A 26,118-nucleotide genomic window follows, 5' to 3' on the forward strand; every position below is an offset into this window, starting at 1 on the left:
CCCCAAAAGCGGTGGTTCAGCCTGTAGGAGTTGAAGTAGTTTGAAATAATGTTCTTAGTACAGCTTGACCTACTGTTGCTTGTTGTGCAGTTAACACATCTACACAGTAGTGCTTGGTAAATGTATGAGGCGTAGACCATGTTGCTGCCTTACATATTTCGTTCATTGGAATATTTCCTAGAAAGGCCATGGTAGCACCTTTTTTTCTGGTTGAGTGTGCCTTTGGTGTAATAGGCAGCTCTCTTTTAGCTTTAAGATAGCATGTTTGAATGCACTTAACTATCCATCTAGCAATGCCTTGTTTTGAAATTGGATTTCCTGTATGAGGTTTTTGAAAGGCGATAAATAGTTGTTTTGTCTTTCGAATTAGTTTTGTTCTGTCAATGTAGTACATTAGTGCTCTTTTGATGTCTAATGTATGTAGTGCTCTTTCAGCTACAGAATCTGGCTGTGGGAAGAACACTGGTAATTCTACCGTTTGATTCAAGTGGAACGGTGAGATCACTTTTGGTAAAAATTTAGGATTGGTCCGTAGAACAACTTTATTTTTGTGTATTTGAATAAATGGTTCTTGAATGGTAAATGCTTGAATTTCACTCACTCTTCTTAGAGATGTGATGGCAATTAAAAATGCAACTTTCCACGTTAAGTATTGCATTTCCAAGAGTGCATGGGCTCAAAAGGTGGACCCATGAGTCGTGTTAAGACAATGTTGAGGTTCCATGAAGGAACTGGTGGTGTTCGTGGTGGTATAATTCTCTTTGGGCCTTCCATAAACGCTTTTATGACTGGTATCCTAAATAATGAAGTTGAGTTCGTAATTTGCAGGTAAGCTGAAATTGCCGTAAGATGTATTTTAATGGAAGAGAAAGCTAGTTTAGATTTCTGCAAATGTAGTAAGTATCCTACTATCTCTTTTGCAGATGCGTGTAAAGGTTGAATTTGATTATTATGGCAGTAATAAACAAATCTTTTCCACTTATTTGCATAACAGTGTCTAGTGGTAGGTTTTCTAGCCTGTTTTAGGACCTCCATACATTCCTGTGTGAGGTCTAAGTGCCCGAATTCTAGGATTTCAGGAGCCAAATTGCTAGATTCAGCGATGCTGGATTTGGATGTCTGATCTGTTGTTTGTGTTGTGTTAACAGATCTGGTCTGTTTGGCAGTTTGATATGAGGTACTACTGAAAGGTCTAGTAGTGTTGTGTACCAAGGTTGCCTTGCCCATGTTGGTGCTATTAGTATGAGTTTGAGTTTGTTTTGACTCAACTTGTTTACTAGATATGGAAGAAGTGGGAGAGGGGGAAAAGCGTACGCAAATATCCCTGACCAGTTCATCCATAGTGCATTGCCCTTAGACTAATGTTGTGGGTACCTGGATGCGAAGTTTTGGCATTTTGAGTTTTCTTTTGTTGCAAATAGATCTATTTGTGGCGTTCCCCACATTCTGAAGTAAGTGTTCAATATTTGGGGGTGAATTTCCCATTCGTGGATCTGTTGGTGATCCCGAGAGAGATTGTCTGCTAACTGATTCTGAATCCCTGGAATAAATTGTGCTATTAGGCGAATGTGGTTGTGAATCGCCCAATGCCATATTTTCTGTGTTAGGAGACAACTGTGTCGAGTGTGTTCCTCCCTGTTTGTTTAGGTAATACATTGTTGTCATGTTGTCTGTTTTGACAAGAGTGTATTTGTGGGTTATTATGGGTTGAAATGCTTTCAGAGCTAGAAATACCGCTAAAAGTTCTAAGTGGTTTATATGAAACAGTTTTTGCTGAATGTCCCATTATCCTTGGATGCTGTGCTGATTGAGGTGTGCTCCCCACCCTGTCATGGATGCATCGGTCGTTATTACTTATTGTGGCACTGGGTCTTGAAAAGGCCGCCCTTGGTTTAAATATATACTGTTCCACCATTGAAGCGAGATGTATGTTTGGCGGTCTACCAACACCAGATCTAGAAGTTGACCCTGTGCCTGTGACCACTGTGATGCTAGGCACTGTTGTAAGGGCCGCATGTGCAACCTTGCGTTTGGGACAATGGCTATGCATGAGGACATCATGCCTAGGAGTTTCATTACTAATTTGACCTGTATCTTTTGGTTTGGATACATGGCTTGTATGACATTTTGGAATGTTTGGACTCTTTGTGGACTTGGAGTGGTAATTCCTTTTACTGTGTTGATTGTTGCTCCTAGGTATTGCTGTGTTTGACACGGCAGAAGGTGTGACTTTGAGTAATTGATTGGGAAACCTAGTTTGTGTAGGGTTTCTATGACATAATTTGTGTGTTGTGAACACTGTTTTTGCGTGTTGGTTTTGATTAACCAATCGTCTAGGTACGGGAACACATGTATTTGCTGCCTTCTGATATGTGCAGCTACTACTGCTAGACATTTTGTAAAAACTCTTGGCGCAGTTGTTATTCCGAATGGCAACACTTTGAATTGGTAATGTATCCCTTGGAATACAAACCTTAGGTACTTCCTGTGTGAAGGATGTATTGGTATATGGAAATATGCATCCTTTAGATCCAGTGTTGTCATGTAGTCTTGTTGTTTGAGCAGTGGGATTACTTCTTGTAATGTAACCATGTGAAAATGGTCTGATTTGATGTATGTATTTAATATTCTGAGATCTAGTATAGGTCTTAGAGTTTTGTCTTTTTTGGGTATCAGAAAGTACAGTGAGTACAGTGAGTAAACTCCTGTGTTTAGTTCTTGTTTTGGTACTAATTCTATTGCTTCTTTTTGGAGCAATGCTTGAACTTCTAATCCTAGAAGATTTATATGTTGTTTCGACATACTGTGTTTTCTCGGTGGGACTGTTGGAGGGAATTCGCGAAATTCTATGCAATAACCATGCTGGATAATTGCTAGTACCCAAGTATCTGTTGTTATCTCCTCCCAATGTTTGTAAAATTGGCTTAATCTTCCCCCCACAGGTGTTATGTGATGGGGATGTGTGACTTGTGAGTCACTGCTTATTTTGAGGACTTTTGGGGCTTTGGAGTTTTCCTCTACTTCTTTGGAATTGTCCCCCTCTATATTGCCACCAAAAACTTCCCCGCTGATATTGGCTTTGGTAAGTGGGCCTTGTTTGTGATGTTGTGGTTTCTGTAGGTTGCCCTCTAAACCCTCCCCTAAAAGGTGTTTTGCGAAAGGTGCCTCTGCTCTGCGGGGAGTAGAGTGCGACCATGGCTTTTGCCGTATCAGTGTCTTTCTTGAGTTTCTCAATAGCAGTGTCGACTTCCGGCCCAAACAACTGCTGTTCATTAAATGGCATATTTAGCACCGCTTGTTGAATTTCCGGCTTGAAACCTGACGTGCGGAGCCATGCGTGCCTTCTTATTGTTACTGCAGTATTTACTGTCCTTGCAGCCGTATCTGCTGCATCCATTGAAGACCGTATCTGATTATTAGAGATACTTTGTCCTTCTTCCACCACTTGTTGTGCTCTTTTTTGGAACTCCTTGGGTAAGTGTTCTATCAAATGTTGCATCTCATCCCAGTGAGCTCTGTCATATCTTGCCAAAAGCACTTGTGAATTGGCAATGCGCCATTGGTTTGCTGCTTGTGCTGAAACCCTTTTGCCCGCAGCATCAAATTTGCGACTCTCTTTGTCTAGAGGTGGTGCGTCTCCCGAGGTATGAGAGTTTGCTCTCTTACGAGCTGCCCCGACAACTACTGAGTCTGGAGTTAACTGCGTTGTAATATAAACAGGATCTGTTGGCGGTGGCTTGTACTTTTTCTCCACCCTTGGAGGAGTTATGGCTCGGCCTTTAACAGGATCCTGAAAGATTTGTTTTGAATGTTTTAGCATTCCTGGGAGCATAGGTAGTCTTTGGTACTGGCTATGAGTGGAGGTTAGCGTGTTAAACAAGAAGTCATCCTCAATTGGTTCTGAATGCAAGGTGACGTTATGGAAAGCAGCTGCCCTTGCGATCACCTGTGTGTAAGATGTACTGTCCTCAGGAGGGGAGGCCTGGTAGGGTACGAGTCTGGGCTGTTGTCCGATACTGGAGCATCGTAAAGGTCCCATGCATCGGGATCATCTTGACTCATGGCAGTATGAGTCGGGGAGTGCATCAGTGGAGGAGTTGCTACTGGTGATGTGTGCACTGATGGTGGTGGAGAAGGTGGTGGAGTTGTTTTCTTTGCCACCTTTGCCTGTGGATCCTTGTCCTTTTCGTGAAAGGCAAGTTTACTTTTTGTTTTAATTGGAGGAAGAGTGGTTATCTTCCCTGTGTCTTGATGAATGTGGAGCCTCCTTTGAGTATAGTCTGGCTCTACAGCTTGAAGTTCCTCTCCAAATCTATGTTTTTTCAATTGTGAGGCTAATCCTTGTTCCTCTGTATAGGAACCTGTTCTCGGCTCCGAGGCTGGATGTTTCGGAACCGAAACTTTTTCGGAGGTCTTTTTAGGCTCCGAAGAAACCTTTGTAATGTTCGGCGTGGTGGTGTCTCGGTGCCGAATTTGTTCGGTGCCGCTGTCACAGTGCCGAAATTTCTCAGAGCCGATGTCTCGGGTCCGAGATTTCTGAGTGGCGGTATCTCGACCGGAGTCGGATGACTTCGACACCAGCGTGCCCTTTTTCGGTGCCTTGGCTCGGTCACCGCTTTTTTGGGTTAAGCCATGGCCTGTTGGCGGTGGCGTCCCCTGGGCTCTTGTTGACTTCTCGTGAGTCTTATGTTTCGACGTCTTACTCACGGTTTTCGGCGTTTCTTCGGCCTCGAGCTCTTCCGAGTCCGATTCGTGGATAGAGAAAGCTTCCTCTTCTTCCTCGAAACGCTCTTGTTTTGTCGGCGTCGACGCCATCTGCAGTCTTCTGGCTCTTCAGTCTCTTAACGTCTTTCTGGACCGAAACGCTCGACAGGCCTCACAAGTATCTTTCTTGTGCTCTGGGGACAAGCACAAGTTACAGACCAGATGCTGATCCGTATACGAATACTTGTTATGGCATTTTGGACAGAAGCGGAACGGGGTCCGTTCCATCAGCCTTGAATTCACACGTGGCCGGGCCGACCAGGCCCCGACGGGGGAAACAAAAAACCCCGACGGGCCACCGGAACTCTTCTAAATTCGGTGTCGATCTGTTGTAACTAACCCGATACCGAACGCAAACAATACCGACGTTTTTTCCGAGATTCTAACTAACTTTCCGACCCAAAACACGGAGCGAAAAGGAACACGTCCGAACCCGATGGCAGAAAAAAATCAATCTAAGATGGAGTCGACGCCCATGCGCAATGGAGTCGAAATGGGAGGAGTCCCTCGGTCTCGTGACTCGAAAAGACTTCTTCGAAGAAAAACAACTTGTAACACTCCGAGCCCAACACCAGATGGCGGGATGTGCACAGCATGTGTATCTGCAGCTACACATGCCATCGAACATATATATATATATTACAAAAGGCATTCAATCGCTGCCTTACTAGACGGATGTGTATAGCCAAGAAAGTAGAACATAAGCCAAAACAGACAATCCAGCACCTAACAAAAAGGAGGCCCTCTCTAGCAAATCGTGAAGCATTCAGAAAGCCACAGATGAAACTTCTTTCTGAAACTTGGGCTTTTTGGTTAACTTTGCAAGGGGTCCCTTGATTTTCACCTTCCCCATTGGTCTGTCTATGTTGTGTGCCATGCCGCAAGTTGCATATCCATGCACTGGAAAGGCAAGTACAGTACCTCATAAAAAGCCATACCACCTCTCTCTGTCTGTTCTACATTCCTCTGGAGCAGCACGTTTCTCTTCCAAAAGCAGAAGAAATGTAGTACTTTATAAAGGCAAAGACCCAGAAGTAGGTGAAAATGAGGTAATAGTTTCGAGATCAGGGAGATGGACAGTGGTTTAATCTTTGACTAAGAATGTTCTACTTGCTCCGCTCACAAATTTTAACTGATGACACCTTCGCAAAAGAAATCTGTCACCCTTCTATCTTTGATAGAATCAAATCAAAGGAGGCTGAACGTATGCTCAAGTTAATCCTAAACTAATTTAAGAGCCTCACCCAGTAAATTCACAAAACATCAAGAGCACAGGACTCTCACCCAGTAGTCACGTGCATGTGGCAGGATGTGCACATGTCCACATTTTAGTAGAAACGTTTGGATGATGTATAAATATGACAATGCTAAAAGAAAGGCAACATATGCCACTTAAGACACTCAAAACAAAGAAACCACCTTTTGCTCACTTACTTGCAGTTCTGGCACACTTTACAGTCTGGACACTGCCAGCCTGCTCGTTTTAAAGGTGTTACTGCAACATCCAGGCACATTCCGTGGTAATGCTGGCCACAGGTAGTACAAAACAGCTGGTCTGAGAGATCCCCAAAGCTGTCGCACACTGCACAGTTTGCATCTTCCTTTGCTGAAATTGATTACACATGTGCCAAAATCATCAATAACACAAAAATGCATTAACAGACAGTGATTTTCAGCTGCCATCAATAATTTGCACTTTAATGTCGCACAATTTTTATGGAAACAGCAGCAGTAACCTCAGTCACCAACTAAAAACTTGCGGGGGGGTTGGGACAATAGGTGGAGTCATCTGTTTTGGTTACGAATGAGCAAAGTAGTAAAATCCAGGACTGGTTCTGAGGAATCCAATGACAACATGCCCATCAAAATCACAAGTTTGTTGTTTATACATTTTCCCCAAATATGCCTACTGCAGGCCAGCCTACTACACTCCAGCTTAATTTATTTAAGTTAAAACATTTCTTCTATCTTGGTGACATTAAGATATTGTACATAAAATATTAGACATGTTTTGCATTTTGTGTGACTGATCATCATTTCTTTTTTAAGGGGATGCAATTCACTCTTTCTTTGCGACTTCATATACATGCATCTGAAAAGATTCTACGTCAGGACCGGGGTCGGGGATAATGCCTGCCTGATTTGCTTTATATCATAGTGAACCATGGTTTGTTCGTGTAAACAAGATTTTGTGTGCCATACATAGTGCTAACATCTAGGAGACTTATGACCATTGAATTAAAACTTTACAAATGTTATCAAGGAATCAATATTGGTCATGGAAGCTTAAGAAAAGCAGACCAATGCCCCCCAGATAAAGAACAGGTCTCAACTCTGAGTTTTCAAAATTGAGAACCTTATACTTGCAAGTAAACCAGTTTCACACCACTAAGTTGCTCAAAATGTAAGGCTGCATGCACTGTGTAGACTTGGTAACATTGCTAACAAAACCACAGTTTTTGTTTTAAACCAAGTTTGCAAATACAAATTTAAGCAAGTGGTTTGATATTTTTAGGAAATTAAGATAACATACATAATGTTTTCAGTGCAATCAGAGGCACTCAAAGTATGCCGTAGGATGTTACAAAGATATACGAAGTTGTTTTTTTAGATTACTACTTCAATTCTTAGTCATTTTGACAAAGTCAATTATGCGCAAAACACACAAAATATACACATTTGATACATATATCTGAAAACATTTACCACAAGCTTTAAGACATTGAACGCTAGATTATAAAAGCAACTACTAAATGTAGTAACTTTTCCCACTTAAGTGAGCTCTTTATGTTGGACACTATGAAGCTGTTCTTTCTACATCAGTTGTCAAGGTAGTTTCTCTTCATGCCGTTAAATCATTTTAGGAAGAAAAGCAGGACCACTTCATAAATATACTGTGTCTCGATACCAAGCTTTCCTGGGGTATGTTGTGGATAAGCAAACTATGATGTAATGGTAGAGAAAGTGCCTCTTTCACAAAAGAATTACCCATGTTTTTCTTAAGTTCATGGAGCACGGCAACAGAAAAACGTGATGATCCGAGTATCCAATTTGGTGTGTTTAAAATAACGGCTAAAAACTTTACAACATTCAAGAGGGTTAAATCGACAGAGTAGAAGAAACCAGCCAACTTCCCTACTGACCATCCATTTTAAACATAATTATAGGCAACAGAAAAATTCCTAAAGTCACCCACTTTTTCATATTCGGATTTACAATAGGCCACTAATGTACTCTAGCCTTTACTACAGTGGTGGAGATTCAATTTCTGTTAATTAGTAGTTGCCAGAGTAAAAACATATCAATCACTTGCAGCGCTCCAGATTCATTAGGTTTTTCACAGCTCATTCTGTCAACCATGAGTATATGTATTGCAAGTAGGCACTCCAGAGCATTGCCCACAGCCTCGGTTAGAGTTACATCATGATAAAATCAAGTTTGATCAGTTTCACAATAGAGGCTGTACTTCTCGTTATCCTCAGAGGTTCTTTCATGTATCTGCTTACAACTGCTCCTAAGTGGATCAGCAGTGTAAATATCCCTAAATTTCTCTTAACACCTGCTAACAGTGCCTTAACGAAGGTGTCTCTGAATTGTGCCAGGTTATAACATTAGCACTTAAAACAAGCATTTGCAACGCAATGGGTCTCACGTTTGCTCGAGTTAGAGCTACTAGCGTGTAAACTCCTAACCAGACTTTTCTTGCCACATAAACCGGAAATGAAAAGTAACAGTTTTACATATGTGAGCCACCATTAGCGTGAAGGAGACACAGAAAAGGAAACAGAAGTTCGCTTGCAGCGAAAACTATAGACAAAAGTGCAATTATCTATGTAACCGGCAAAAGTGCAATTATCCATGTAAAAGGGTCCATGTCATGCAAAGCGCTTTAATAATGCCCAGCGAGATCGCGCTGCCTACGAAATAAATGGAAAAAGTAGTCCAGAAACCAAACGGAAAACATGGAGCCTCGTATGATTTCAATAGTTAGCCGGTGCACTCGAGGAGGACTAAACACCGAAAAAGGCATGACGTATGCATGCCTTTCACTAATCAAGTCAAGCGAATTTTAAAAGGCAAGACCATGAACCAACCAAACTGATGGGGGTGGTTACAAGCCAGTAGAGAGAGAAGAGAGACAGAGTGCTTTGCGCATTCAACCCTAATAAATTCTTAACTAATATTAAGACACATTTTATGCATCTGGCAGTATGATTTTTTTTTTTTTTTAACTGGCAAAGTAATCATTTCCTAGCTGCATATGCCAGATTTCAGTAACACTGAGTTGGTAAATAAGTTTAATACACAACTGCAGCAAGGACACGCCATCTGCTCAATTTTCCAGGTGCATTCAAACAGCATCACCACTACACGAGTCACAACAGACCTTAATAGGTGTTTCTTAGCACATACAACAGATCAAATGGTGAACGCCCGAAGTGACAATGTAAGATCATAATTTGAAGCAATGTATACAATCAATTACGTTAAGCTCATAAATGTGCAATGTACTTTCTTTTGTTTACCATTACATAATGTCCTCCCCATTTGAAAGCTCCTTGTATCTAGGTCAGGACGTTTTACTCTGCCAAAATCTCTGCAAGCCTTTGTAGCACATTCTTCGTCAGGCACTTGGAAGTAATACCTGGCAGTTTTACCAACCAGAAGAAGACTTGAGACATGCCACCATATCTTTTCTAAAAGTTTAACTCAAAATTCACCACACATTATCTTGTCCCAAACCTAAAATTACGTTGAGAACTTGTTCACAAAATAAGGAGCAACGCATAGATCCTTGTCTAAGATGAATAGGTCTATGGGAATCCAAATTTCCTGCCCAACAGCCTCTCTGACATGCTACAACTGCTTTTATAATTGCATTTCTAAGTATTTATTGAACAAGCTACTTATCTTCAGAAACAACTTATCTGGTAGAGATTATATCCAGCTGCAGATTCCTTACCTTTGAGTTCTCCCCAGGCATCAGACTGGACCCAGAAGATTTTTCGTGAGCAGTACAGTGCCGGTAGGTGGTGTCGATCGACTTCACGTCCGTCATAGGCATGGTCTGTGTCGGATATGATATCGCAGTTTCTTTTCATGACTTCCCACGCCAGAAGCACAGAGAAATAAATAACACTGACAACTGGTGTGTCAAACTAGGGCCCCTAAAGGGTCCTCCCTGTCCCTAGAAATCTGTTTGCCAAGAAGGGAGAGTGTGTGGGTATTTAAGGAATCTGCACTGATAGCCTACCAGCTAAGACATTACCGAAGGTAGGTAACTTGCTCATCTGAGAGAATTCAAGCTGCATATTCCTTGCTTTTGAGTAGATACCCAACCAATACCATTCCCAGATGTGGGTCTGTAAACCAATTGCAAACGAGAGAGGTTCACGTTGCTGCGTGGCAGATGTCCAGAACCGGAACTCTGCTTGCTAACGCAGTGATTGCAGCTTTAGCACTTGTGACATGAGTTTGCAAGCCTTTCAGGAAGTTGCTTTTTGGTCAGTGCATAGCAGATCTTGATGCAGATCCAATAAGAGATTGTTTGCTTCTGCACCGCTCAACTTTTCTTTGCACTCACATATCCTACAAACAGTTGGTCGTCCACCTACAACTCACGGGTACGATCCAGATAGAATGTCAACGTTCTTTTTTGGGGCCAGGCAGTGGAGTCTCTCCTCTTCCTTAGAAGGATGTGGGGGGAGGGGCGGGGGCGTATTAATTAGGCAGGGAGACTGACTGACCTACATGAAAGGGTGTGACCACTTTTAGCAGAAAAGAAGCCCTTGTGAGAAGCACCAGTTTGTCAGGATACCTAGAGAGGTAAGGCCACAAGGAAGGCTGTTTTCAAAGTGAGAAGTTTGATGGGACAATTGCTGAGAGGCTCGAAAAGAGAACACAAAAAAAAGTTCGAACCAAATCAAGGTCCCGATGGTGCATAATGAATGGGGAAAGAGGGAAGATATGAATAACACCTTACAATAAGGGACTTAAGCAAAGGTGGTTGATTATGCAACCAAAAAAAGGCAGACATTGCAGATAAATATCCCATAAGAGTCCAAAGCAGAGCCCTGCTTGGAAGGGAAAGAATGGAAAGCAAAACCTCAGAAAGAGGGGCAGAAAGGTAACCAAGACTTTTCTGTGCACCATGCCACAATTTTCGTCCAACTGCAGGCGTACAACATTTCAGTTGAGGGAAGGCCTGGGTGTCAAGATGATGTTACAGACTTCTGGAGAAAGATCAGAAGCTGTCAACTGCAGCTGCTCAATCTCCATGCAAGAAGGCAGAGAGTAGATAGGTTCCAATGAAGGACCCATCCCTGCTGCGACACAGGATCCTCCTGAAGAGGCAGCCTGATCAGAGGATCGCTGGCCAGAGCAACAAGGATGACTTGGCCCCGGTTGTTCCTGATGATCTTGAGAACTCTGGGCAGGAGTGGTATGGGTGGAAAGGCGTACAAAAGGGCCTGGGTTCCACTCAAGACAAAAACAGTCTCTGAGCAAGAGCCACCTTGGAAACTTCAGCACACAAAACTGCTGACATTGCACGCTCTCAGCGGAGGCAAACAGTTCTTACCAAGGCTCTCCCGACTGCTGAAAGAAACCTTGCGCCATCTCTGGGTGGAGACGTAATTCGTGATCTGCTAGGCATCTTCGACAGAGTGTCTGCTCTGGTGTTCAGAGAGCAGCCAGGTGCTGAACCATCAGGGATATGCCCTACTCTTCCACCCATGTCCAGAGGCTCAGAGCCTCTTGACAAAGTCCACGACTTTTTGCAGCATGACATGGCCATGGTTTTGTCCGTGAACACCTGCACTAGCCTTCCTTTGATGGAGGGTAGAAAGGCTTTCAATGCCAATGCCAGCCAGATCACTCGAAGCTGAAGCAGGTTGACATGGAGTTCGGTTTCCACCGGAGACCAGAGTCCTCTGATCTCCACCTCTCCCATATAGCAGCCCAATCCCAGGAGTTACGCATCAGTCACTACTGTCTGATCTGGTTGGGGAAGGGAGAGGGATTTGCCTCTGACCTAATTGCAGTTTGTTAACCAAGACTGCAGATCTTTTGCAGTTTCCTCTGAGATCTGGACCAATTCGGAGAGATTCCCCTGATGCTGCACCTACTGAAACTTCAGATCTCACTGCAGAGCCTGCATATGCCATCTGGCATGTGTCACCAGCAGGATGTAGGTGGCCATGAGTCCCAACAGCCTCAGAGTCAGACTCATTCGAATCCAGGACAGAGGCTGAAACATCAGTATAATAGCCTGAATATCCTGACTCGCCATTCAGGATGGTAAGCCCGAAACTGTATTGGGTCCAAAACAGCTCTGATGAAAGGGAGCATCTCAGAGGGAGTCAGGTGTGACTTCAGCACATTTATACTGAACCTCAGCGAATGCAGGAGGTTTGCCGTAGTCTAGAGGCGGGAAACAACAGCCTGGGACGAGCCAGTCTTCAGCAGCCAGTCATCGAGATCGGGGAAGACTGGAAGCCCTGATCTCCTTAGATGACCTCAACGACCACTGTCCCTTGGAGAACACCCGAGGGGCACTGGTAAGGCCAAAAGGAAGTACAGTGACCTGAAAGTGCTCGTGCCCTACTTTAAACCTTAGGTAATGTATGTGGGCAGGCAGGACAGGAATATGGAAATAAGTGTCCAGCAAGTCCAATGCTACCACAGCCAATAAGACCTGAGCCAACATTTTGAATTTCTCCTTCTTGAGGAATAGATTTAGGGCTTATAGATCTAAAATAGGGTGAAGACCTTTGTCCTTTTTAGGAGTCAGAAAGTACTGGGAATAACAACCACAGCCTTCATTTTGGCACAAAAACCAGCTGTATGGCCATCCTTGACCAAGGAAGACGTGACTTCCTTGCAGAGAAGGAACAGGTGATCCTCCACCACACGATTGTGAGATGGTGGCATGGAGGGACAAGCAGTTTTCAAGGGGAGGGAGTAGCCCCTTCAGACAATCTGCCAAACCCACCTGTCTGATGTTATGGACAGGCAGTGGAGCAGGTGATGGCAAATCCTGACGCCAACTGCACGCATATGGTGGTAAAGGGGTGACTAGAAGGGGTTAGAGCAAGTGTCTTCAAATTGGGGTGCAGGTCCCCCGGGGCCTCGAGTGATCCAGGAGGGCACCATGTTAATGGCCAAAAGAAGCATTATGCTGATAAGAGTGCTCTGTTTTAAGGGAAAAAAATGAACAGCACTAAGCCTCCATCACTAACATCTGTTGTCACTTATAACTTAGCTGGAAGTATGAGTCAAACGTAAAGAGACTCAAAATATTCTTCAAAACCCTTACCTATATTTCTAATGACACTCTGGATACTTTTCCACATTAGTAGAGCCTGCCTGACCAGAACAGTATGTTTGGCAATCAGGTATTTGATTGAGTTTTAAAAAAAAAGTAACAACTTAAATGCAATGTTTAATTAAGGTGAAACAGAGTCATCTACACAGAGGCTGGGAAAGCAAGCGAGCCACAGTTGCTGGACAAAATTTTGCATGGCTGGAAGGCCCTTCCGTAGCCACAAAAGGAACAAAAAGCAGACTAGGTGGGACAGGGGCTGCGGCGAGGCCACTGGATTTGACCACAGCCCGAGAATCCTTGAAGCACATGAGTGCTGAATTCTCCTTATTTCCAAAGAGACAGGTGCTATCGAAGGACATGTTCATTAGGGAAGCTTGGACATCCCCCGAAAAGCCAGACCTCCTCAGCCGCAAATGGGCCTCAGGGCCACTGTTGTGGAAACCACTCTGCCTAGCGAGTCTGTTGTGTCACGTCTTCAACAAATTGTGAACTTTTCAGTGTCCCTCCCATCAGCAACAACCTGAGTGTGTGCAGTACGAGTCTCCTCCGGAACCTGTGGCAGCACTTGCACAATCATGTCTCAAAGACTGTGGGAATAACAACCCAAAAGGCATGCGGTGTTTACGGGCCTCAATGCCAGGCTGGTGGAAGTAAACTTCTTCCCAAATGTGCCTAGCCTCTTGGGTTCCCTATCTGGGGGAGCAGTAGGGAAAGTGCAGTGTGAAGTTGAGGCTTGAACCGCCAAGCTCTAAGGGGCAGGGTGTTGGGCGAGGAAGGCTGGGTCTCCAGTTTACAGGCGAAGGCAGGTGGCAATCATGCTATTCACAGGAGCACCTGTGCTGGGTTTGGACCAGGTACCAAAAACGATGTACGTGAGGGCATCAATGAATAGGCTCAGGGGTTTGGATGAGGAAACTCCCATTTGCAGCACCTCCATCAAGAGATCAGTCTTGACTGCCACCGAGGGTAGCTGAAGATCTAGAACCTCAGCTGCCCTCCTCACCACCACTGCGCACCACAGCAGTGGGAGAAAGCATATCACTATCTGGAGAGGTGTCCAGTCCACTGGCTTCACCCAAATATTGTCAGGCCATTTCCTCATAGGACTGGTATTTTAAAGGGTCTAGCGACCCTCGCCCACCCCTGCCACCCTTCCCCCAGGCCTAGCCAAACAGAATAGGGCTCAGGATCCAATCTAGGAGGCAAGGCTTCTGTGGCGTCTGCATCGGAAGATGCCTATTCGGCTCAGAGTCGCAGTCAGGGATGACAATGGGGATGGTGCTGCCAGTGGGTGCCGGGAGTTTCGGCGTGAGGGAAGAATGAGATGTTACGACCAGTGCCGGTCCAGATCCAGGACTGAATCCTTGGGGGGCCCATGGGCGCTGCAGTCACAGGCACAGAAGCCAATGAGAGCTCTCTCACTCCATGTGGCCCGAAGGCACACGGACCGGGTAAGGCTGCCCAAAAATGAGGGCATGGCCTCATAGCACTCTACGGTGGGCAGGTGTCACTGCAGCTCCCGGAAAATCAAGGAGACATGGAGCTGGCCCAGGCACAGATTATGAGGAACGAGGCCTAGAATGCTGATGATCGACTTGTGCCTCAACTTACCCTATCGTCCCGGAATAGGACAAGATAACTTCAGGACCATCCCCTCAACCAGGACCTTGACCTGGGCAGAGATGCATACTGGGCAGCTTTCAGCTTTAGGGACCACCCCTCCAAAGCCTTTAGATGCATGACCCAGCAAAAGCAGTACAACTTCCGGTTGTGGGCGAGGTTCAAACACCACAGACAGATGAGGCACGGATCCGTCACCTGTCGATGACCAGCTCAGCAGGGCTTAAAACCCATATTACATGACAAAATCCTCTACCCACCGGGAGGTAAACCTCCAAAATGGTTGCAAAAAGTCACAAAAGTCCAGCCAAAAAATGACTGAGGGGTAGCTCTTCTGTCCGATCAGTGCTGGCTGAGGTAGAAAGAAAAGACCTGCTTGCCTGTGCGCTTGAGTGGCACCTATATAGGTACAGTGGCGTAATTTTCAGCGTGGATGACACATGGAGCTGATTGGTGCCACCTACCAGCGCGCAGGGGTACTGCTCATGAAAAATCTTCTGGATACAGTCTGACGCCGGGGTTAGGAATCTACAGCTAGAAGTCTCCATCAGATTGATACTGTACACAATTTGCCAGAAGATGTCGAGCTCCAAGAAGGAGTACAAACTAGACCACTGAATCCAGGTTTGCCAAACACAGAGGAGGGTGTAAACCTCAGGAGTAGGCATGAAAGAGCAAAAATAGTTCTATTTCTGGCAACTGCATGGTTATGATCTGGTTGAACACAATTAGGAGGTCGAACAAGCTGGTGACAAAGAGGGACCTTAATCAAATTAGACATTAAGGTGTTCACAGCCTTTTTTGTCATGTATAATGTGTTTATGTGGTTCCAAATATTGGGATCCAGTTTATCAATGTTTAGTCTTAGGCACAACCAAGCTATTAGAAGGAAATTAAGTAATGGCAAAAGAAGAACATGCATCCTCTTAAAAAGAAGTGGGTTGCAGATGATCAGTCACATAAAAAGTGCACTAAAGTTACGGCCTACTTACATCTTTCAGGAGCCTGGTCAATGTGTTCAGGACAAAGTAGAGAAAAATGACTGAAATCCTGGAAGGTGCCAGCTCCAGCTGCACATGGGTAATGGTACGTATGCAGGCATTTCTCTCCACAACACCGAATGGTGGCTCCAAAGTGCTTACAATATGCACAACGCTAAAAAGAACACAATGAAGAAAAAAAGAATTACAAGTTTAACAGAACAAAGTACACGGTTCTTAAACACACACTCATATACAGATTTCAATGCTAAGGTAATCATTTGTAGGGCGATGCAGAGAGAACTACCGAACGAACAATACATTAATACGGGCCTGTGTTTTTTGTTTACTTACTATCCATCAGTGCAAACTGTATACATTTTATAAAATATCGGACAAAACGAGACTAGCAAAAAACTAAACAAAGGTTTTGTGATAACTATTTTGAAATCATTAGTATGCAAGTGGCTTTTGAGTCTATTTAGTACAATCACCATTAACTGAGCAGACACTGTTCACATCCATCTTTAACTGAATGTATGCAGCACTCAATTTTTTAAAGATGTGTTACTAATATACCATCATCTTTACTTCTGTGAGTTCTACTTCATTGCAATATCTATCCATTGAACAATATTTGCAGGACGTGGGCGAAATAAGCTTTTGGGAAGCAGTTTATACTGATAGTGCTAATTGGTAACTAACTCTACAAACAGTAGTCACCTACCTTACACCCATCTCTTCCTACTGTAAAAACAAGAAATCAATGGCCCTATGACGGAACTTAAGGTAAACTCAGGGCCACTGGAATTATGCAATTGTGTGCCCGTGGAGATTTTCACATAATTATAGATTTGCCACATAATCCTCCCTCTGCTGCATACTCTGCAGATATAAACTAAAACAATGTTTTGCTTCTAGCTCAAACTGTTCAAAGCTTACTAAAAATATAACAACGTGCTGCCGTGAAGGGAAAGGCCCTTTGCAAAGGTGGACTGGTCCCCATTCTGTTGCTTATTGCTATATTTGGGTTTTAAATTGGTACTAATGAGGTGCAACCTATGCTCAGAGAGTGTTACCAAGTTTGACAGGCATTTGCAATGTAATGGGTCTCGAGTTTGCTCGAGGAAGAGCTACTGGCATTGTAAATTCCTAACTGGACTTTTCTTGCCACAAATTAAAAATGAAAAGTAAAACAGTTGACATAAGCAAGCCAATTCAAACCACCACGGCCGCCCTGAGCGCGAAGGAGACACAGAAAAGGACAAAAGTTTGCTTGCAGTAATACCCATCAGCAAACGTGGAATTATCCATGTAAGAGGGTTGATGGCCAAGGTGGTGACAAAACTGCCCAAAGAAGTGACATGCATAGACCATTTAGCAATGATAACAAAGGATTTTTGAAACACAAGCCCATGAATGAGTGATAGTGATGGGCATGCAGTGGGTATGGTAAAAAGCCCACAGACAGATTACAACACATCAGAGTGCTTGCGCGCTCAACCTAAAAATTATGAAATAATGAAGTAGTACTACTCAACCCTGCTGCATATTTTGGCCCTCTCCTGCTGCATAATTTCAGTGGCCCTCGCTATACTGTAGAAGACACCACACGTTGACCGGTGGTGTCCTTAAGATAAAAGCTGCACTACACTAAATATTAATACTATCAACGTTCTGTTGCCTTTACAGACATTGTCACTTTTACATTCTACTCATTTGAGGCAGGAATGCCACTAAAAGCAACTGTAATAATGTGGCAGCATCAAGCACCTAGCTCACAATGTGAGCAGATTCTAGCCTCTACCTATTCTAATGGCATTCACCAATGTGCTCTGGATTGAATTACAATTTCAGAGTCATCATGCTATACCTCATTACACCTAAAGCTGTGAGTGTAAGGGATATTAGGATGCTCTAAAATCTACAAATTTCAACATACAAACATATACTGCTAACCTTGTAATATTGTTCGTACATAGCATAGTCATCAATATGAGAGAGAGAATTCCTGACAAAAAACATGCAAAACCGTAGGTTTGGTCAGGAATTCAGGTCCCGTCCACCTTGGAATTAACACAGCATTCACATTAACCTTTATTGTTTAAGTGTCACCAACACAGAACATGGAATTTAGGGTCACATGTTCACATTTTAGGAATAGTGATTACCTAACTACGATTTTCTGCAAATCCCAATTAGGAAACTGAATGTTTTGCAATCGTAATTTGGATCCAAAACATTCATACATACCACTGCAAAATGGGATGTGGAAGGGACGCCCTAAACATGCCCCTTTCAAATACTGAGCGCCTTATTGCGAGATTGGCAGAGAGGGTTACTCCGTCCCAAATGTGACGGATATCCCATCCGCCGTTTTACAAGTTCCATAGGATATAATGGAACATGTAATACGGGGGGTGGGATATTCGTTATGTTTGGGATGATGTAATCCCCTCCACCAAACTCGTAATGAGGCCCTGAATCTCTAAACGGAAATTGTGATCCGGTAACATTATTCAATCAATGAATCAGAATTGATAAAGTGCAGCTAACACCCCAATAGAGTATCCAGGCACTTGAAGGTCCCGGGGGCTCGAACAGCCAGGTCTAGAGGGCTACTTGTAATTCCAGAAGTAAGGTGATTTTCCAGAAGGTGCGTGGGGAAGCTGTTCCAGGTTTTCGCTGACACGAGAAAGGAGTGTCCTCCACTTCTGCTTTGGTAGACGCAGGGAGTATGGGCAAGGGAAAGAAAGGAAGAGCACAGTCTTCTTGACAGTTAGTGGAAGTTCAGGCAGTGGTTAATGAACGCAAGTCCTTGGTAGTGTAAAGCCTTCTGTGCATGGGTCAGCAACTTCAATTGGCATTTCTTCTGTACGGGGAGACTGTGGAGTTACCAGAGGCAGAGTGTGATGTGGGTTCATCAGGGAAGGCAGAGGATGAGGCTGGGTACCACATTTGGTATGGTCTGAAGTCCCTGTAGGAGGTTTACAGCGATTCCTACGTAGAGGGCACTGCAGTAGTTCAGTCAGCTGGTGATGAGGGCCTGTGTCACACTGCATCTCGTATATATCGGTAGCTACTTGAAGTTCTGACGTACCATGCGTATTGATGAAGCAGGCGCAGGAGATGGCATTGTTTCGTGATTTCAAGGTGAGCTTGTAGTCAATGATGATTCAGAGGTTTCTGGCATGGTCGGATGTAGTGAGTGCGGGTCCTAGGTCTGATGGCTACCAGGAGTCATTCAATGTGTTGCTACTATTGCCAAAGATCAATATTTCCGTCTTGGCTGTGTTTAGTTGCAGGCAGTTGTTCTTAATCCAGTCAGCAATGCTTGTCATGCATCTGGTTGAATCGTGTTTTGTACATATCAACAAGCATTTTTTCTGGTCAAATCGGGCCGTTGGCAACCAGAGAAATGCTTTTGTACATATGGCCCTTGTTAGACCTGGCAGCTTTTTGGTGTGTCTCACCAGTCTTTGTGCCTTCTGACCTCCTGTTTATATGGTAAACTGGACCCTGTTTTTGCTGATTTGTTGTCTCTGTGCACTTTACCACTGCTAATCAGTGCTAAAGTGCAGGTGTTCCCTATATAAATTGTATTGGTGATTGGCTTATCCCGGATTGGCATATTTGATTTACTATTAAGTCCCTAGTAAAGTGCACTAGAGGTGCCCAGGGCCTGCACATCAAATGCTACTAGAGGGCCTGCAGCATCGATTGCGCTACCCACATGAGTAGCCCTGTGAACATGTCTCGGACCTGCCACTGCAGTGTCTGCAGTTTTAAACTGCCAATTCGACCTGGCAAATGTACCCACTTGCCATGCCCAAATGTTCCCATTTACTACATGCAACACACCCCTAAGGTAGGCCCTAGGTAGCCCTATGGGCAGGGTGCAGTGTATGTTAAAGGTGTGACATGTACTGATGTGTTACATGTCCTAACAGTGAAATACTGCCAAATTCGATTTTCACTGTTGCAAGGCCTCTCTCTCTCTCTCATAGGTTAACATGGGGACTGCCTTAAAATTACTTTAAAGCCCAGATTCCCTTTATATAAATATGGAGTCTGGGGTCTCTGAACTCACAATTTAAAAATACATATTTTAGTGAAGTTGCTTTTTGGATTGAAAGTTTGAAAATGTCACTTTTAGAAAGTAGGCATTTTCTTGCTTAAACCAATCTGTGACTGCCTATTTGTGGATTCCCTGTCTAGGTCAGTTTGACAGTTCAGCTATTTACACCTCTCCTTCATACAGTGACACAAAGGGAGCTGAAGTTTAGCCTGCATATCCTGATGATGCATCTGAGCTAGAGTGGAGAAAGAAGTGGTCACTTACACCTGAAAAGAATGTGCCTTCACTCACACAATGCACTATCCAACCCCCTAGTGTGTGTCTGAGGCCCGACCTGGAGAAGGAAGGATCTTGCAAACAAGTGAGACTTTTCTTTGAAGTTTGCCAACTTCAAAGGCAGAAAGGGGTATAAGTATTGGACCCAAACCCCCAGACCTTTAGAATCTTTCTGGATCAAGAGAACCTCTGCCAAAGAGAAAAGCTGAAGAGCTGGAGGAGGAGTACTGTCCCTTTGCTGTGTGCGCCTTGCTGGATTGGACTGCAGTTGCTGCTTCTAACTTAAAAGAGAGCAAAGGGTGAGCTTTGCTGTGTATCATGCTTGAGAGATTCTCTAAGGGTTTAGAGTGGAGCTTGCCTCCTGTTGGAAGTCTCAGGGATATCAAAGACTTCAGTTTCATCTGCCTACAGCACTGGGAACTGTGTATTTTGTGCTGCAACAGAAGAAAAACCACATTGACACCGTCAACGACACAGCTGACTGTACCGTGACTTGCCGATGCCGCAGGGCGCCGCACTACCCTGCTTCGCACCGCAACCGTTCTCACTGATGCCGCCACCGAGCCACTGCATGCACCGTGACCTATGGGCCCCCGCACGCCAGTATCTCCTTGCTCACACCGCAGCCTGGGCATCCCCGATGATGCTCCTACGGACACCGGCGCCGCTGCCTGCACCGTGGCCTGTGGATGCCGCTTGTGAGGTACACAAAGCACTGCCCGCACCGCAGAACCATCGACTCCAGTGTTGTCAACAGACCCCCGCCTGCACTGTGACCTGTGGACCCCACACAGAGCCCATCTCGCGCGGCACTGCCGACTTGGGCCTACAGACGACAGCGCCACTGTCTGCACTGTGACATCGCACATTGCACCGCCCAGCTTCATACCGCAGCCCTTGTCTCACCGACGCTGCTGCCTGCACCATGACATGTGGGCACAGCACGTCGCCCCTCTTCGCACAGCAGCCCCGACGCCATCCATGCCAGCGCTCCCGACTTCATCAGCCCCGAGCTCAATCTGCAACGCATGTGACTTCAAGGGCCCGACAACCCCTGCACTAACCTCCGGAACCAACGCCAGCAACTCCGCTCTCCGGATCTCATCACGAGGATCACGATGCCCGGCATTTCCAAGGTACTGTTTGCAGGTCTTCCCGATACCAACAACACTGCGGCTGGCTTGAACTGTTGCTTTTGTTGATCACGACGCTGTGATAGCCCCAGGTGGAGCTATCTACTTCAAGGAACTGTCTAAGTTAATTCTAGCAAAATGCATATATTTATTACTGTATGTTGCATTTTTATCGTATTAGGTTTTGTTTTATAAAGCTGAATATTGGCTATTTTTCTAAAACTGGTGTAGTGCCCTTTTGTAGTGTTCTCACTGAGTTACTGTGTGTTATGTGCAAATGCTCTACACATTGCTTCTGAGATAAGCCTGACTGCTCGTGCCAAGCTACCAAGGGGGTGAGCAGGAGTTATCTGAGTGGGTATCTCCCTTATCCTGACTAGAGATAGGGTCTCTACTTGGACATGGTGCAAACCATCTACCAACTAGAGACCCCATTTCTAACATTGGTGGCAGTGGTGGGATAGGACTTGCATTTGCACTTGACCCCCAGTGATTGGTGTACACTACTACCGTATCGAAGACCACATTCAGATTTGCTTTGGATTTTCCTTTAACCTATTTTTGATCTTGAGTTAAAGTGAACCCCAACAACATCATGTCTCAGTCAAGAGCATCATCAGTTGCATCCCAGGATTTGGTTTTTGAGAAGGATAGGTTAGAAACCTAAACCGTGAAGTAACTGAAGGCAGTTTGCAAAAACCTCAAAGTCAGAGTCCTCACCAAAAAGGGGGAGCCACAAAAGGCGCTGAGGGCCTGGGTAGCAGCCAGAACTGCCAGTGGGCAGTTTGTGGATCCAACGGGGGAGTCTGTGGACCCAAATCCAGGGGAAGATATGCGGAGGATGCAGGAGCTGCTAGGGGGAGGGGTATCACCTGGGTCAGGCAGCAGTGGTGGTTCCAAGAGCCTGACTCCAGAGAAGCTGGAGGACAGGAGAGAGGCCAGGAGGCACCAGATTGAGTTAGAGAGGTTAGAAATGTCAGAGAAGAAAATGCTCTTGGATCATGAGCTGAGAGTAAAGGAGCTGGATCAAAGGAGTAGATCCAGCAATCACAGGGGCAGCAATACCTCAGTGCAGTCAGACAGAATAGTACACATTCCCAAGAAAGTAGGAGAGAGTACAAGAAGGGAGATGGCATCCAGAGGTGGTTTCAGGGATATGAGGCATCCATCCACATGAATGGGGTCCCTGAGAAGAATTAGAGAGCAGGGTTGTGGATCCACTTCACAGAGGAGGGGAGAGACACTTTGCTAGCTGTGGATAAGGGGTACAACCTCACGTATGCTGACATGGAGGAGGCCCTTCTCACTAGGTATGGCCTCATTCCCGACAAGTACAGGGATCAGTTTAGACAGAGTAAGAAAACTGATTCCCAGACCTGGTGAGAATGTGTGGATTCTTTCTGTAGAGCACTGGATGGTTAAGTCAAGGGTAGTAATACGACATTTTCAGTGGATGTACAACTTAATTGCGTGGTAGCACTTGTCTAGTCTGTGTTTTTCAGAGCTGCACCAGCACTTGACTGATAGCAAGCTGACTGACCCCAGGAAGCTTGCTATGGAGGCAGACCGCTGGGTGAGTACCAGAGTCCACAAAAAGGTATATGGGGGAGATTCTGCCAAGGGTGGGCAGAGTTCCCAGCAATAGAGTTTTTTTCATTTTTTTTGTGGGGGGGAGGGGGTAGTTGGGGGGAGGGGAGTGTGTAAGTGGGAACAAGGATAAAAAAAAAAAAGTTAACAAAAAGTGTTCCAAAGAGCCCCAATCTAGTAACCTGGGTAAGAAATCCCACCCCTAGGAGATAAGAAACCACAGGCCTCTTCAGGAAAGCCTGCAGAGGCAGGGCCCCATAAATGTTTTGCTTGTGCCCAGGTGGGTCGCATAAAGGAGGGTCCCATGTGGACACCGCCAGCCAGCGGTGGCCAGACCAAGGGGTTGGCCAGTGTAGCGCTTGGGGAGGAGTTGGTCCCAAGTGGGTGTGGGGAACCCACAGAGGTGACCCTTGTCTCACTAGGGGACAGTGAGATGGTCTAGAGAAACCTTATGCCTGATAACACTAAGAAATACAGGGAGTGGGTGACCATCAATGGGCAGAGGGTAGAAACTCAGATATGAAGAGCAAATAGTCCCTTGTGTATTCCATCAGGTAGCTGTAGGGGACAACTCAGAGCGCCAATGTAAGGTGGCAAAGGTTCCCTTGGAGTGTGGGGGTCTTACGTTACTTGTGAGTAGCTGTGAGTCCCACCATGCCAGTTGACTGTCTGCTGGGAGACTTCCACCTGGAAGAAGGTGGACCTCAAGTCGCACTTGGGGATGTTGGGGTTTCCAGAGTGGGCATGCGTGACCACTCAGTCAATGGCAGCTAGACAGGGTGATCAGACAGACCGAGAGCCTGAAACAGTGGCCCAGGTGACTGCAGGGAGAAAGGGCAAGGGATGCTGCAAACCCGTCCCAGAAATTCCCACAGTCCGGGAGGAGGCTGAAGTCAAGGGGGACGCCCCAGCACCTACAGGGGAACAAGTTGCTGAAATGGAAGTCTTACCTGAGCTGACCCATCAATGTGTGTCTGGAGTGCTAATTTGTTAATTTGGCCATTATACCCACATTGTGAGCTGCCTGGCTGAATCAAGTAATAAGGATTTTATTTTTGAGGCCGCTTAGCAAGAATATTATTGTTTTAATCAGCCCCCAAATAACATTACTACTATTCTGTCATTGGTGGACTACACAAACATTAGCACTAGCAAACAAAATATATTGTACACAAAATCCTCTCTTGCAGACGTTAAACGGCAGGTCCAAAGACATGTAGTGCCTTTAAAGTTCTCTGCTAGACAGTGTTTGTCCTGTCGCTTTGAGACATGTTGTATACACTTTGTGGGCTTCAGCCTGCCCATAGACGTCCCATTTGCTGGCTCCATTGTCGCTCTCATATCCTTCCTCCCCATTTGTCCAGGGTATACAAGCATCATGACTCTTCCTGTGTTTAGCCCTCCCCAAGAGCACTGACCAATTACAATATCAATCCACTGGTCTCCTTTTAGTATCTTAATAAGTAATCCACACAATCGGTCCTGTTTTCACTCACTTCGAGTTGTTTCTGTAAACAGGCCTCTCAACCTTGTTCTTATCTCGTAACATTTGCTGTGCATTCAAAGACCAAGAATACATTTTATTGCTGTTGTCCCCTCCTTGCTTGTCTTCACTCCTGCTCCTTTCATCATTGTAGCCTTTCGTTGATTGGCAAAGAAAGGTTCACACCATTATCACCCTGTTGCACTCTTTGCAGTTTTGTGTTTTTAAATACAAAATGTGGTAATGCCTGGCTGTGTGCCTTAAAATCAGAATGTATGTTTATTTCCGTGATTATATATATATATACATATATATATTTATATACACACACACACACTATTTCATATATATTTTACAGATAATGTGAGCAAATCATTCAACACTGCCCAGATACTGGGGTTTATCACACAACAAGGCAATGGATTTTATGAGGACGGCAGTAAGCAGAGGATGTGCTGACTGGTTAATGAGTGCTCAGGGAGACATTTCTTTCAATGGATGTGCGAGGTGAGAAGAGCAATAGACCACTGCCATTAGGGGGAGGGGTGTACTTAGTGTTTTTAGGTCGAAGCCTACCAGACAGCTGCTGGTTTGTATACAGCTTCTTGTGAGCATTCTGAAAGCTTCACTGGATTTCGCTCACTGCTTACTATTGGCTTTGAGGTATGTAACTCACAGCTACTTGATTTCTTTTTGTTGGCTTTATTTGCTTTAGGCTGTCCTTCGAGTACTCACTTTCTGTAAAAAAGGCATTCAAATCTTTTTCCTGTCTTGTCACCTGCGTATTGAAAGAGTGTGAATTTATGTGACAGTCCTGGTGAGTACCCATGTGAGAGTAGAATATATCAGAATTAGAAAAAAGTATAAATGAAGCACATTTTTTCACAATTCTGAAGTGTGGTGGAAACAAATATTTTAATGTGATCAAAACACAGTAATACATTGGGTGATCACATTTCCACACCGTACTGTTTGTCAGTTCAAATGTAATGACCATTTCAATTGAAAATGTGTTGTCTGTAATGGCAGTGAGCTACCACACCATGCATACTCCACACTACACCACTCTACTTCACACGACTCTATGCCCTTCCACTCTACGCCACACTATTTCATTCTAAAACACTCTAGTCTACTACTTTAAGACACTCTACAATACATTACCAAAGTTAACTCCACACCACTCCCCATGCCACTCTGCTCTACGCCCCTCCTCTTTAGACCCCCCACTTCACTTACCCAATCCACTCTACCCCAATCTATCACATTCCACTCCAATCTATCCCAATCTACTCTAGTCTACGCCATTCCTTTTTAATCTGGCCCACTCCATTCCACCCAAACCCATTCCAGTCTACCGCACTCCACTCCAGTGTACCCCAATCCACTCCACTCCACTCCAATCTACCCCACTCAACTTCAACCACTTCAGTCTACCCCAATCTACCCTTCTTCACTTTATCCCAGTCAACCACACTCCTCTCCTATCTACCCCACTCCAACTCAATCTACCCCACTCTACCCCCACTCTACCTCAATCTACCCCACTCTACCTACCCCCACTCCATCTCAATCTACCCCACTCTACCTTCCCCACTCCACCTCAATCTGCCCCACTCTACCTTCCCCCTCTCCACCTCTATCTACCCCACTCTACCTTCCCCCACTCCACCTCTATCTACCCCACTCTACCTTCCCCCACTCCACCTCTATCTACCCCACTCTACCTTCCCCCACTCCACCTCCATCGGCCCCACTCTACCTTCCCCCACCCCCACTCCAATCTGCCTCACTCTAATATACGCAACGCCACTCCATTCCATTCCATTCCAATCTACCCCACTCTAGTCTACATCACTCTATGCCAATCT

At 45.0% G+C, this 26,118-nt stretch overlaps 1 protein-coding gene across 11 annotated transcripts in view; it reads right to left on the reverse strand.

Moving 5' to 3' along the window:
• KMT2C (lysine methyltransferase 2C) overlaps nucleotides 1-26,118 on the reverse strand; it is a 1,516,687-nt gene that overhangs the window by 1,167,793 nt on the left and 322,776 nt on the right. For all 11 annotated transcript variants that reach the window (XM_069211124.1, XM_069211114.1, XM_069211120.1 and 8 more), the window contains exons 7-8: nucleotides 15,703-15,865; nucleotides 6,199-6,370 (exon numbers count right to left, since the gene is read on the reverse strand). In XM_069211124.1, the coding sequence (XP_069067225.1) occupies nucleotides 6,199-6,370; nucleotides 15,703-15,865 (335 nt within the window). The remainder of the gene's footprint in view (nucleotides 1-6,198; nucleotides 6,371-15,702; nucleotides 15,866-26,118) is intronic.

This window comes from Pleurodeles waltl, chromosome 10 (genome assembly GCF_031143425.1).
Source record: "Pleurodeles waltl isolate 20211129_DDA chromosome 10, aPleWal1.hap1.20221129, whole genome shotgun sequence".
Classification (NCBI taxonomy): Eukaryota; Metazoa; Chordata; class Amphibia; order Caudata; family Salamandridae; genus Pleurodeles; species Pleurodeles waltl.